This window comes from Alligator mississippiensis, chromosome 12 (assembly GCF_030867095.1).
Source record: "Alligator mississippiensis isolate rAllMis1 chromosome 12, rAllMis1, whole genome shotgun sequence".
Lineage (NCBI taxonomy): Eukaryota > Metazoa > Chordata > Crocodylia > Alligatoridae > Alligator > Alligator mississippiensis.
In genome coordinates this window covers 38,945,069-38,959,696 of record NC_081835.1, presented here as the reverse complement: position 1 = coordinate 38,959,696, position 14,628 = coordinate 38,945,069, and the positions used below count along the sequence as shown (strand labels likewise).

The window sequence follows — 14,628 nt, the reverse complement described above, 5'->3', positions numbered from 1 at the left end:
GAGGATGACAGAAGGCAAGGCAGAATGGCATTGTAACAACTAACTAATTCAGAGAGGCATAAGCTTTTGTAAGCTTACAAAGCTTATGCCTCTCTGAATTAGTTGATACAATGCCTTCTGCCTGACTTCAGACTAACACAGCTAACTAGCTGTCTCTACTATGAGGACTGTTTAAGCACTGAAACAGGCTACTCAGAAACATTGAGGAATCACGATCCTTGGATATCTTTAAGAGTAGGTTAGACAAATACTTGACTGGGATGGTTTAGTCAGGACCAATCCTACCTTAAACAGCAGGTTGGACTGGATGACTTCCTGTGATCCCTTCCAAGGCTCCTTTCTATCATTCTATGAAAGCATCTTGCAAATGAAAGAGCATAAAAGAGGAGCATCTCTTTTGAAATGTACATTGTATGTTCCTTCTTCCTCAGAATAGTTTGTATCTAAATGATGATGCTAAGGTCATAACCAGTGATCTTGTTGGACTAAATGGAGTGATCCATATCATTGACAAGATTTTAATCCCAGGTGAACTTCAGAGTCTTAGCATTCCCTCCCAGCTATCACAGGTAAGTTTATAAGAACAATATTTTAATATTTTTTTAGAGCGTGACAAGTAAACAATTCTTAGATTTTGTAGTGAAGGGTACTTTCAAACTGTTGGTGTTGGGGTAGGGAAGTTCTATTAGCAAAGTGGGTCATGCCTACAAGTGGAAGGACAAAAGTGATGGACCAAGGTGTGTGCAGAGATCATTAAGTAAAAATCACACTATAGAAACAAATATCTACATTTTCTTATACGCAGAGAACAGCCTTCACTAAGTTTTAAAGTATTAACCTGTGTAGGATATTACAAAGACATCTTTGAAATGCAGATTTCCTGAGCAAATAGGGGAATATCTCTTATCTTGAATTTTGGGGTTTAATATCTAGGTGTCCCATTGCCTGCCTAAATGGGTAAACTGAATTATTTGGCCCCGTGGGGTCTGCTTGCTGCAGTAGCATTACTAAAGGTGAGCAGGCATGATCCCCAGGTGTGGAGTTTGAGGGAGCACCAGAATGGAAGCCCTCTAAGGAGGGGTACCTTTTCTCTGAGCAGTGGGGCTTGAGACTGGAATTTGCCAATAGTGCTCTATGGTGGGAGGTGTCCTTCTTTTGGGAATAACTGATGCTGTACATGGAGATAGCATGGCCAGGCCAGCACCTACTAGGTTATCTCAATAGCTGCTGGAAGAAGGCACCCTCTGGCATCCCCGCCCTTTTCCCAGGTATTGTACCACTGCCAAATTTGCCTTTTATATTTATCACTAGTGAACAAAAATCATCAGCAGAGGCACTGAGTACATGGGCGCCCAAGGGCTCTGGCCCCACTTGGGGAGAGAGCTGTGTAAAATGTATAAAACTTAACACATGTCCATCATCCATGCCCCATGAAAAATAAGTCAGTGCCTATGATCATCAGCACTTGGCAACAGAGTGAGCAGCACTAGAGGTTGCAGTAGGGGGGGCTGAGAGGGCTTCTACACCTGGCACCTACTACATTAACTTCCTGGATACTGGCCACACCAAAACCTAGCAGCGGCTATTTCCAGTAGCAGGATGCTATTTGCAGTTGCTGGTGCAGGGTATAGTATACAATGCCAGTTACAGCTCTGGTTTGTTACATAACAATATTAAATTAGTACTACATGAGAGAAATCAAAATAGCAGCTTTGTCTTGGTCAAACTTTGCCAGCAATGGAAAATTTCTGGCTCTGAGAACTGGCAGTTTTGTTTCTTCACCTGGAATTTCAGTAAGTAAAATTCAGATTCACATTTTGTAACTAACATTTTCTATTATTTTTATAGCAGAATGTCACTGATGTGGCAGAAGCATATGGATACAAAATCTACAGCAAACTTCTGAGGGTAAGCTGTTTGCATTCTTTTCCTGGAATGCTTCATTTTGGGGCTGTGTGGAGCATCCATGCAGATACCAGATCCATTTATTATTTTCATACTGTTCATTTATGCTTTGTATTGTGTCTCTGAACAGGAAGCAGGGCTACTCACTATGGTTAACAACCCCATCCACAGACCTTTCACCATGCTGTGGCCTACTGATGCTGTATTTAACAGCTTTCCTGAGAAGAGGCAAAAATGGTTGTATCATAAAGACCACAGAGATGAGCTGGCAGCATATCTCAAAGTGCACATGATTAGAGACATGAAGGTAAAAATAGTGATTAAAAAGGTTGGAACCACTGCATTTCTTTTAAAGCAGCCAAGTAATTGTAGCAGTCTAGCCTAAGTAACATTGGTAAAAGTATCAGTGCAGTGGGAGGCACAGGTATTTAGATCTCCAAGGAGAGGACCCTGAAACCAGTTGAACATCTCTAAAAGGGTTTTCTGCCAAATAAACAAATGACCTGGGATTTGAAGGGTAATTCCAAGCCAGAGCTCTCAGACAATGCAAAGCATTATCCAGTAGAAACTGACTGATTACTGCAGAGCCCATTTTGGCCTAAACCTTAAAATGCAAAAACTAGGGAATCACAAACATTTTAATTTAACAGGTACTGAATCTAGTGTTATTATAATTGACCAGTGCTTAGGTCTGGAAATCAGGCTGAAGCATGAAACCTGAAAGTATTACAGATTCATCAAAAAAGTGTTCTTCTGAGGTTTGGAAAATGTTTATCATTTAATCAGTGAAAAGAAACCATACCATGTGACTTACACATCTAACCACATGGGGAAAATAGTCTAAATGATGTTTTCAAACAGACCAAGTGAAAATTATTCAACTCTGCAATTTGAGTAAATTCTTAAGAACAACAAATAAACTGAAGGCACTTTCAGTCAGTTTATAACCATTTACTACAGTGTCAAGTTTCAAACTGGCAATATTTTAGTAGTTCCACTAACTCCATCCTTATGCAACTTCATTTCATAATAGCAATACTCTGCTCAGTGTGGCTGTTACAACTGAGTCTTCTGAGGAAAATCTTATGTATCAATTCTTAGTTTCCCTGATCTTTCCTATTGAGTTACTTTTATGTGTCTCCAGATTGTAGCTGGTAACCTGCCACACATTAATTCTGTAAGGACCATGCATGGATCCACTATCTCATTCAGTTGCAGCAGAAGTAATGTTGTAAGTAATAAATTTGGACTTTATTCACTACACAGAAAATATTATGTAGGAAAAACAGTTCAGTTGTGTTTGACCTTCTGAGTGGTTCACTTGCAGATACTGAATTCAAAACCTTGAGCTCTAAAGGCCCATGAGCCTCTCCTGGCAGCATAGAGATTTTTAGCTTGGATACAGTAAAAGACTCCTAAACCCCTGTATCTAGTTCAGCCAATCAAGGTGGAACAAAACTATGAATGTGGAGAATGGATCAGGAAGGGCAAAGGTGTATGTGTGTATATTTAGCAACAGCAGTGTAACTAAAGGGGTAGCAGGAAGGTTGCTTTACTTAAGCAGATATTTCATGGTTCTCAGTGGCTGTGTCTACATGAGACGCTGACTGTGTAATTGTTACTGCACAGTCATTTAGTCCTTGTATAAACAAGGACTGGTTGTGCAGTAACCCGAGTTACTGCACAGTAGTGCCAACAAATGCCTTTTTGTAATGCTGCTACACAGTAACCTAATACTACTGTTCAGTAGCATCATGTCACAATTTTTGCCATGTGCTGCTACTACACCATAGTATCAGGCTACTGCACAGTCAGCAACTCATGTAGACATGGTTAGTGTTAATGTTTTTTTCAGAATAGGGAATGATGAATGAAAATGAGTTAAAAGAAAAATTGGGATAGGAAATGGGGAAGAAAAACATAATTATTTAAGAAAAGTTTCATGGACATTTTGTTTGTTTATATATTTGCTTGTTTATTTGATTTATGCTGCCCTTCCCAACAAGGGCTCAGAGTAGCTTATAATAAGAGAACAAGCAGAAAGCAGGACAGCGTGGTACCTTATAGACTAATTCAGAGAGACATAAGCTATTGTAAGTAACAGTTTACTTTGTCAGATGCTGTGAATGCCATCTGAAGAAGAAAGCTGTTATTTATTCAAACTTTTGCCCCTCTGGTTTAGTTCATCTATAAAGTAACACTCTGCCCTACCTTTTGCTTGACTAACTAACTAACTAACATGGCTCACTATCACTCTCTGCAATAAACGAACAAAATAGCTTGTAAAACAGGAGCATGAACAAGAAAACAAAAGAACTTAAGGAGCAAATAGAGTGTCAACGCCAAACAGAAATGCCTTGAAAAAAATCTTAACCAAGCTATGCTTGCTAAATGTTTTACCAAAAAGGATGTTCTTACAAAGTTTCTGAAAGACATCAAGGCATGAACTGCAGCTGGCCTCAAGGGGGAGGGAGTTTCAGAGCTGAGGAGCAAGTGGTGTGAATGACCTTTTATGCAATTTTCCCACGCAGGCTTGGCTCACTGATGGTACTTGCAGGAGGTTACTCTCAGCTAACCTTAGGGATTGATATGGGGCATAAGGGAGAAGTTAGTACCTTAAGTCCATAGGATCCAGACCATTTAGGGCCTTATAGGCCAAAACCAGCTCCTTAAATTTTCCCTAAAAAGCTGTTGGGAGCCAGTGCAGACTCTGAAGCAGTGAAGTTGTCTTCCTGGCATCCTACCCCTGTTAGAAGGTATGCCACCAAATTCTACACTAGGGCCTGGGTCATATGAAAAAAGAGAGGTAGAGCTGGATATCATCAGTATACTGTTGGCATCTCACTCTAAATCTCTGCACAATCTTGTCCAGTAGCCGCATGTACATGCTGAACATGAAGCATGACAAATGGGAGCCCTGGGTGCCTCACAGGGAAGTCCCAAGGATGCATTGAGCAATTAATTGCCCATTACCACCATCTGGGATCTGCCTGCTGAGAGAGAGCAGAACCATTTTAGAAAGGTTGCATGAATATCCACCAGGTCAAGTAAATGCTTTATCAACATCTTATAAGCAACTGTATCAAAGGCCTCTAAAAGATCTAGTAAGATCAGTAGGGCAAAATTTCCCCTGTTGATCTTCAGGCTAAGATTGTCAACTAAGGCCAAAAGAACAAACAGTCTTTGCTATACCCAGGATGAAAACCAGACTGATAAGGGTCCAGGAATCTGACATCCAGATGTGTCTGGGGCTGTCAGGTGACTGCAGTGATCTCCAAAAAGTGGATGCTGGAGACTAGGCAATAATTGGGTCCATTTTATAACTGGTTGCTCACATCCCCCCAAGTGCATCCTATGCCTCAGAAATATACAGATTTTATCCTCAATCAAGGTGCTTTGGAATTACAAGGCAAAAAATAGGTTTGTTATTTAGAAGCCTGATGACTACAGTGAATTTGTATGAATCAACTGCTTTGGAAGATGGGTTGGACTTGAAGTTATTACATGGATTCTGGACATTGAGAATTGTCGGGGGGGGTTTGGGTTTTTTGGTTTTTACTTGGCAGTTAAAGAAGTATGTTTGCTTTTTCCATTGCACCCAAATAATCAAGACCATGTGAACAAGTGTAATATGATGACAGAGGATCTAATTATTTGGGATAGTCAGATGCAGATGCATAGGACTTATTCAGATCTCATCAAACCTAATCCATGTGATGGAGCCAGACAGATGTGGTGGAAACGGATAGAGTGGCCATGCACATTGTCCTCTGCAACAGTGGGTCCCATCTAGGGCTCCATTCTGGTCCCAAATAGGTCAATATGAAGGAAGTTGTTGGTTGCATAGTGGTAGGATCAGTGCTAATGAGGATTCAGCCCCACAAGGCCCTCTCATACACTAGGGAATGAATTCCATCCTTCCCACTCTCCTTGGTTCCCCACAGTCTGATTGTTTGCTTTATATTGTGGCATGTGGCACATTTTAACCTCACTTCATTCCTTCCAATAGATATCCATATTGTGGGTGCTTTAGGTACTAGTGAATGCTATTGTCTTACTAATCTGTCTTGAAGGGGGAGCTGTTGGTGGATAATGGCAATGCCAAGATTGTCCAGAGGCATATGGAGTTTAATGGTGGCATTGCCTATGGCATTGATCAGTTGTTGGAGCCTCCAAACCTGGGGTCTCGCTGTGATGAGTTCCTCTCCATTGAGCTTAAGGTGAGTATTTACATATTTATAAATAATAAAACATCAATCCCTCCCTTCCTCTGCTGCCTACCCCCAGTCCCTCATTCACATGTGTTGTCCATTCAGTGCTGCACTATACAGCTACACATACAAACAGTTCAGGAGTGTTAAAAGTTTTGGGTGTCTAGAAGGGATGGTTCACTGCCCTTATACAGGCAAACTTGTAACTGACAGAGAAAGTGAAAAACATGTGTGTGTTTGTTTGGTTTTTTGTCTTCCTTCTTTCAGGGATCTGTTGAGACCTGTGGGCTTTGTGGTTTTGAGCCTTCTTGTCCTCCTGGATCAGTCCAACGGGTAAAGTTTGCTGCTCTTTCAACTTATTAAGTCATTCATCACTTGTAAAATACTGTGGATGGGCCATTTGATCCATGATAGCATAGCATTGTTTATAATAAATGTGTTTTATAATAAATGATTTAACAACATTCAAAATTAATGCCTGGGTAGAACCAAGGCAGAGAATCTCTGATCATAATCATGATCAGTACTTTTGTGACTGAGACTTCTGTTATGCATAAAATTCTGTATGATCATAGGATCTGCCAATGTGGAGTCATTAGCAAGACCAGGCCAGTCCTTGAGGACAACTATTAACTAGCACCCTTCGGGACTTACTTACACCAGCAAGCAGGTCTCAAACCATTGTAATGCATGCCCACAACCTGAAGGTGGGGGTTTTCTCGAGCTCATTGTGTATCATCATAGGGCGTGCTTATTTCCATAGCCATACATTTCACTTTCTTGGGCATGTCCAGATGAGCGCGCACGTGCCTCTTGCAACATCTCAAACCCCTTTGAGATGCTGCAAGAGACACATGCAGGAACAAAAAAACATTCCCTGCGCTGCAAATTTGCAGCATGGGGGCAAAATTAGACCCCTGGATATCCAGGGATCCAACAATACCCCGGGGGAAAAAAATGGGTCAGGGCACAGTCCCAGACCATGCCCTGAGGCAACTGGAGGCTCAGTCCTCCACAGAGACACTCTGGTAGCCTTCCAGAGCATCTCTGTGGTTGGCCTTTTTCTCGGTGCTGAAGCACACTGCCTGCCCATGCGGAGCAGGCAGTGGTGCAAGCTGCAGGGACTTGGACCAGCTTCATGTCAGGTACGTAGGGGGTTGGGGGGCTGGAGGAGGGGGGAGGAGACCTTGTGGGACCCCACAGTTCATGTGCTATGGGGGGGGGCCTCTGCCCTGTGGGGGGCAGAGGACCATTGGCAACACATAGGGAGTGCACATGGGTGCATGTGCACCCCCTGAGCGTGGCAGTGCAGCCCTTCAGAAAACGTACCACCGACACTGTCGGCAACACCTGCAGGTGTTGCCACTTGCCACCACTCCCCATCCCCACTGTTAGCAGCATGCGCAGGCAATCAGAGATTGCTGCTGGCCATGGCTGATGCTGCCGGCAGCGTCTGCGGGTGGTCGCTGACCTCCAATCAGCAATTGCCCCCCCCAGCCACCAACAGCGCCAGTGGTGTCTGCGTGAGCTCCCCACTTACTGCTGCCATCACGCTCCCGCCACTGCCCGTGCTGCCGTGCCCTCTCAGCCACCAGGGGCATGTGGAATTCATGCAGGGGACCCACCCCTCCTAAGCGTCCCCCCACACCTACCCACACATTGAATCACATCCTCACACATCCCTCCACACCCACCCACATCCCCCCACCCTCTTTCCCACCCCCTCCTGCAAACCCCACATCCCCCCATCATGCACCCACCATGTGATAAGGAAACCAAAAGCAAACATTAAAACATATAGATATTTAGGATTTATTTTATTATGAGGCTAGAGACACTGGTAGGCTTCCAAATTTCTTTAACATTGTAAATATAGCAATTAAACATTGCCCATCTGATCAATCTCTCTCTCTTTCGTTCTAATTGTGGAAGAATGTGGATTTTGGGGAATTTTAAAAAAGTGAATTTGGGATGCTGCTTCAGCAGTCTAGCTGACGCAAGCAGCTAGTATCCCCAAATACCAAGTGGCTGGGCCTCAGAAGATCCTGAGGGCAAGTATCCCTGAGCTGCTGGCCAGGGGAGGTTTTTATACTGCTGGGGTCAGCACAGGTGCTGGTCCCAGGCTCTAGCTCCCTCCGGCTGCAGACCTGGGAGGAGCCAGGTAGGGTTATTTTGCCCCAAGTGGCACAGTTTGCTCCACAACAACATGCATGTCCGGGCACATGCGCAGAGGCAAAAAGCCCCAGCTCAAATTTGTACCACTTCTATTTGAGCTGCTGCAAGTGCACATGTGTGCGTGTGTGGATGCACCCCTTGGGATTTCTAGTGGCTCAATTTTGAAAGACACTGAACCATCAAATGGGCTGGAAAAAGAAATTGGCTAATATTCAGTTCCTTCCCTGTGCTTCAGTTTACCTTTTGTAATTTGGAGATAACCCTCCTGTGAAGAACTGTTGTAAAAATATAGTAACAGTCTTGGGGCAATTGGATGATATGAACATGGGACCTAATATTAGGAGAGAGAGCAAGAGAGCTGTAAATTTATTTTTCAGCATCCAGGTGTCTGTTGAGTCCCCTGGGCAACCATGAAAGAAAGATATAAGAGGCCAAAAGGAAGAGATCAACAGGATGTTGTGCAGGAGGAATTCTGCCCTGGATAAGAGAAGTTCTGAGTGGGAGCCAGGGTTATTGCTCCTAACAGGACAAAACCTTCTCCAAAGCTCTCCATCCGTTTTAACAAGTTAATATTAAACACAAGTTGGAGCATCTCCTCTTCAAGAGGATTCTAGAGAGGGGCCTGGATATTGTGCAAACTAAAGCCTGGTGATTTGAACACAGTCCCAGGAAGCAAGAGATTCAGGTTCAGACCTCTTGGGGAGGGGAGTCTAGAACCTGTCTCCTGCTCTCTGTATCAGATTCCTAACTATCAAGCAGTTAGGCTAAAAAATGAGAAGGCTTTCCTTTTTCCCCCACCCTGTATCTGGGTAATATCGCCCACTAGTATGTAATTTTATTTTTACTTCTCTTGGAACAATTTTACCAATGCAACTGAAGAGTTATTTCCTCTAATTAAGGTGTGGGGGAATAATTAACTCAGAAGTACAAACCTTGGGGCATTTTTAACCCAATGGGGTTTTTTTGTTTGCTTGTTTTTCCTTACAGGGGGAAAGCAAGATGTGCCTTTACTACTATGAAAATGCATTTTACAGGTCCTCCTCTTATCCATACCACCGCTTTATGTTTCCAAGCTCTGGATACTTTTCACTGTTTCACGATAGCAATAGATGGCCTCAACTTAGGAGGTCCTTGAAAAGAGGGTGCAGGAGGAACTGTTTTTCCACCAGTTGGGTTCCACAGTGCTGTGCAAACCACTACGGAAGAGACTGTCGGGGTAAGAAACTGGTACTGTGACTTCTAACTACAACATGACTTAACTTTTTTTTCTCTTGTCACAGAGAGATGCTTGAACTTGCCTAGACAGTGGTTTATATCTATAGAAATCTCTCTTAAGCATAACAATTACAATTGTAGTTTTCTGGCACTGTGCAATTTTCTTTAGAAATAGGCTAGTCCTTATGGATGTAAAAATAATCTTCTGAGTGCCCATAATATCAGTGTCTTCCTGGATTATACAAGCAAATGGTACCTCTGCACTGGATAAAGCAATGTTTAGTTGGTTAGGAGTGTTATCAAAAAGAGATCTAATATCATTTTTATGTGAAAACTAGCAAATTGCCCATCAAGAATGATGTGGGGGAGGGGGCAGGGATGGAGCCTCACGTCTGGCCCTGCGCCCTCCGCCACTCCAGGTCTGGCCCCGTTCAACTCCCCACACCCTGCCACTCCTGGTCCAGCCCTACTCAACAATCCCCTCCCCTCTGCTCTGTGTCCAGCCTCACTCAACTCCCCCTGCCCCATGCCATTCCAGGTCCAACCACACTCCAACCCCCACTCCCGCCACTCCAGGTCCAGTTCTTCTCCACCCCTCAACCTGCTGCTCTGGGTCCAGCCCCAATCCACCTGCTGCCGCTCCACCCTCTCCTGCTGCTCCAGGTCCAGCCATGCTCCACGCACCCCCACCCTCCCTCCCTGCTGCTCTCTGTCTGGCCCCACTCCACACCCTCCCCCCCACCCGCCATTGCTCTGCATCCTCCTGGCCTGGGTCCACCTCTCTCCCTCCCTGCCCTCTGCCTCCTCCTCCCTGCCAGCTGTTCTGGGGGACATCAGGGCCGGCTAGCGGGGGGTTGCCGCCACTGTGATCCCCTCCTTTGCCCTCAGGCAGGGAGGTGTTTTGGGGGGGGGGGGGGGGGGGGGGGGGGGGGAGGGAACCCTGCTGTTTGGGCAGCCCAGGCATGTTCACCACCACCACAAACTTCCCTGGCAACTTGGGCACGTGCAGCCCAGCCCACGCAGCCAATCACCACACGGCCTCTCGGCAGCGCATGCGCAGTTGCCCAGAAACATTACGGACGGGCCGACACACAGACAGACAGACTATGCATTTTAATATATTAGAATTCATACCAGTCTTGGCAAGGAGTTTGACAGGGATATTCCCATTGGATATTTCTCCAGAGAATAGGATGTTCATGGGATTATCCCCTACATGCTCCTTGTCACGATTCATGTACTACTCCTGATGGTTTTGTGTCAGCGGTAAGTAAAGACCAATGGATTCTGAGGAAGGACACCAGTGCAACTTTGTTGAGTTTTAAGTAGATGATTGATGGTACCAGTATCCAAAAATATGTACTTTATTTCATATAAATATATGCAATCAATGTTATATAATAATATTACTTATATTATTATTATATAACATTGATATTTTATACATATATATAATATATATTGCATACAATGTCATTATTATATAATATTGAGTTTGTGTGTATGTCTGTAAAACAAATCTCAGGTTTATTTAATTAAGTTATCCTGGAACTGGAGACTCCCCAGCCAGCTATCTATCCCATGCTGGACATGTCCTAGTGTAAACATTAAAATTACTCTTTCACAATCAGAATAGCTCTTATTCTAGGTTTTCCCTGACTCCTGGAAAAGCACAAATATTTTATTATTGAGAGATTGGTTAAATAACTTGCTGAGGTACTTTGTTTTTCAGTGTGCCCTGGAGGACTAGAGGCTCCATGCAGCAACCGTGGTATTTGTGATGATAGAATTGGTGGGTCAGGACAATGCAACTGCACCACAGCTTTCATTGGGACAGCGTGTGAGCTTTGTGCACCAGGCAGATATGGGCCAGAGTGCAAAGGTACAAACTAAAAATGGATAACAGTAAATTATGTTACCTGTTTACAAGCAATGCTAATCTCTGGTACACCAAACAGGCTCTGCAGCCAATATAATGGGGATCTGAAGAGCAGTTTGGAAAAACCGTATGATGACTGGTATATAATGTGTTGCGATTTGGTGGTGGTTTACATCCTGAAGTTAGTATTTGCTTTGCTTTCTGATGTTGTGCCTTGGTGTTGTGTCAGGGGAAAAAATAAGAAGTATGAAATCCAAACTCTCACTCCAGGTTTTACATTAAAAAATTGGATGTCATAAAATGTAGGAAATGCAGGAAAAATGTTGAGGATTTTGAGTACATGAACTGCACTACTTATGGGAGGGAAATGAACATAAGGGGCATTTACTGGAAGGTATCTAGGAGAAAGGGGAAGATAGACCTTTAAGCAAGCGGAGCTAAATTCTAAGTGTTTTCTGTTTGTCACTTACAGAGTGTAACTGCACAAAGAATGGAATGTGTAACGAAGGGTTACACGGTGATGGATTCTGCTTCTGTAGTGAGGGCTGGACAGGAGAACACTGTGAAACCAAACTAGGTAAAGTTAATTTGACCTTATGTGTCAAACTCCCAAGAAGTGTTCCTTACCACATACAAATGATTCTGTGAAATGAACACAAATAGCATAAGTCACTCTGTTGTGGAGGAGGCTGCTTTGTACAGATGTATCAAAGATACTCAAATCTGTAATAGTTCATTTTTGAAGACACTGTCTCTACATGCACATACACAAGTATCTCTGCCCCGTCTTCACCCTCCCACCCCCCTGATTGTGATTAACTATTGTCATGTTTGGGTTTCATGGACAGTTAATAATTTATATCATTCGTATATTTGTAGGTTATGGGATACTCAGTAAAAAATACATTTTTGCGTTTAGTAGTCTAGCTTGATCAACTAATTATCCATTTATTTATAGTGGCTAGGTACAGACATTCAAAAGCCCTAGGCAGAATTGATCTAAGTTGCAGTTTTCTGTAAGCAGCATAGTTCAGATCAGTTATAAACAGAACACACATTTGCCCTTTGTTGGGGAGGGCAAAGCTTAGACTGGGTTCCACTATTTTTAAACCAGTCTGTGTGCTGAACTTCTGTTCTGTTATGGGTAGAGACAGGTTTTGTGTGTCAAACTTCTATTCTGTTATGGGTATAAACCAGTTTCTGATTACTTATACTGGTAAAAATGTAATGTCTGTAACAGGCCAGTGAGTCTAGCCCAATGGTTCTCAACCAAGGTGATGAAAGACTCTCTCAGCAGTGCCATGATGCAGGAATTACCATCTCTAGAGCAGACAGGAAAATCTGTCCTGTGCTCAGGGTTGCAGCATGTACATTAAGCCTGTGCAAAGTGGCAAATATTCACTTCAGATTCAGCCGCTTCACAGGGACAGTGATTCGATTTGTAGATTCAAATCTCCGTCCTGATTCAATTCGGACAAATTGGATCCAAAGATTTGGTGCCACTTTGGAGATTTGGCCATAGACTAAACAGGCAGCAGTCCTCACCATGCTGGATACAGCTGCCTCCAGCTGGGAAATCTGTTGTGGTGGGCGGAGGGGGGAGGGAAGGGGCATGGTGGAAGGAGGGATTGGGGCTGGAGCTGGGACAAACTGCCAACCAGAGTGGGGGGGGCACAGGATGCAGGCACAGCCCCTTCCACCCAAAGTGAACTGCGCTTGCATTGCCCCCCCCCCCCCCCCCCCAACCCTGGCTGGGCAAGTGGCAGCAGGCCATAGCCCCTGCTCCCAGCTCTGCTGTGCCTGCATCCCGTGCCCCTCCCACCCCGCTTCCCAAGTCCCACAGCCCCCCACCCCAGCTGGGCAGCTTGTTCTAGCCCCAGCCCCAATCCCTCCCTCTCTCATGCTTCTGTCCTCCTCACTCCACCCACCAAAACAGATTTACCAGCTGGAGGCAGCTGTCTCCAGCGAGGTGAGGACTGCTGCCTCTTTAGTCTATGGCCGAATCTCCGAAGTGGCACCAAATTTTTTCTGAATTGATTCGGAGGCTTCTGATTCAATTTGGACCTTTTTAAATGGTCTCCTGATTTGATTTGGATTCAGCCACCAAACTGGGTCAAATCTCCTTCAAATCAAATTAGATACCAAAGCTTCACATGGCCCTAATGTGCACGCTCTTCCTGCATTAGGGTTCTCTGACAAGCCTAAAGCAGACAAGAGAACAAGCGCATGCTGCACCCTTCCCAGTCTGGCCCTCCCAGTGCCTTTCCTAGAAATAGAGACATGCAGGACAGTTCCACCTACCTTGTGCACATCTCTTTCCAGGAGATACTTTGTAGGATCAGACTGGTAAGGGCTGCAGCACAAGTAAGATCTCCTGCCTCCTTTAGTCTTATCAGATAGCCCTAATGGAGCAGGTGAATGGGCACATGCTCTGGCCCTTCCCAGTCTGGTTGTGCAGCAGGCACACAGGGCAGTTTTACCTGGAGGCAGCAGCACCCAATTGCGAGCCACTGAAATAAGTCGAGGCAGCAGCAACAGTGGTTCTCAGTTTGGAGTCCCACCGTGTTCAAAAAAGTGTCGTTACTCTGAAAAGGGTGAAAAGGTCTAAAAAGGTCTAGATTAATCAACAAGTTATTGATTTGTTTGTAGTTAGCTCTAGTGACAAGAGATTTCCCATTTGACAATGACTGAGTGAATTTCAAAAGAGAATTTATTGCCCAAGCAATGGTATGATATGTAGCAAAGAGAATACTATTAATGTATTTACCAAACAGATGCCAAACATTGGGGGTAAATCATCTGCCAAAATAAAGACTGTATTTTCCTGCATATAGTATGCCCTGGAATATAATAAGCATTGTATTTATGAAAGGCAGAATGAAGAGAGAGAGAGAGATTTTTTGCAGAGTTATGACTGCACAGAGCAGGGCTAGAACCTAATCTTCAGGTGACATACCCTCCCTTTCCTGCTTAACTAAAGCTTAAACCCTGGTGCTGAAGACTGGTCTCCGTAGACAGATCTATGCTTTTGGAAAGAGCTAAAGAGTCTCCAGAGCTGTAAAATAGGAAGAGGGAAACCAAAAGTAGCTAAAATGCAGTAAAATTTCAAGAAAGTTTAGCTTGATTAATGAAACATCAGAACTATTAAAAAAAGAGAGACAATCATTAACGCTTATGGAGTGAAGAACAATGAACCACTAAATCAACTGACTCCCTCAACCTCCTGAATAGTAATGACACAAC

At 44.0% G+C, this 14,628-nt stretch overlaps 1 protein-coding gene across 5 annotated transcripts in view; it reads left to right on the top strand.

Moving 5' to 3' along the window:
* The window catches only part of STAB1 (stabilin 1), a 225,585-nt gene that overhangs the window by 166,563 nt on the left and 44,394 nt on the right, over positions 1-14,628 (top strand). For 4 of the 5 annotated variants that reach the window (XM_059716085.1, XM_059716084.1, XM_059716088.1 and 1 more), the window contains 9 exons: positions 432-569; positions 1,849-1,908; positions 2,036-2,212; positions 3,050-3,136; positions 5,979-6,125; positions 6,384-6,449; positions 9,279-9,507; positions 11,239-11,388; positions 11,858-11,962. In XM_059716085.1, coding sequence (XP_059572068.1) covers positions 432-569; positions 1,849-1,908; positions 2,036-2,212; positions 3,050-3,136; positions 5,979-6,125; positions 6,384-6,449; positions 9,279-9,507; positions 11,239-11,388; positions 11,858-11,962 — 1,159 coding nt within the window. The remainder of the gene's footprint in view (positions 1-431; positions 570-1,848; positions 1,909-2,035; positions 2,213-3,049; positions 3,137-5,978; positions 6,126-6,383; positions 6,450-9,278; positions 9,508-11,238; positions 11,389-11,857; positions 11,963-14,628) is intronic. The other variant, XM_059716087.1, reaches the window with a different exon arrangement.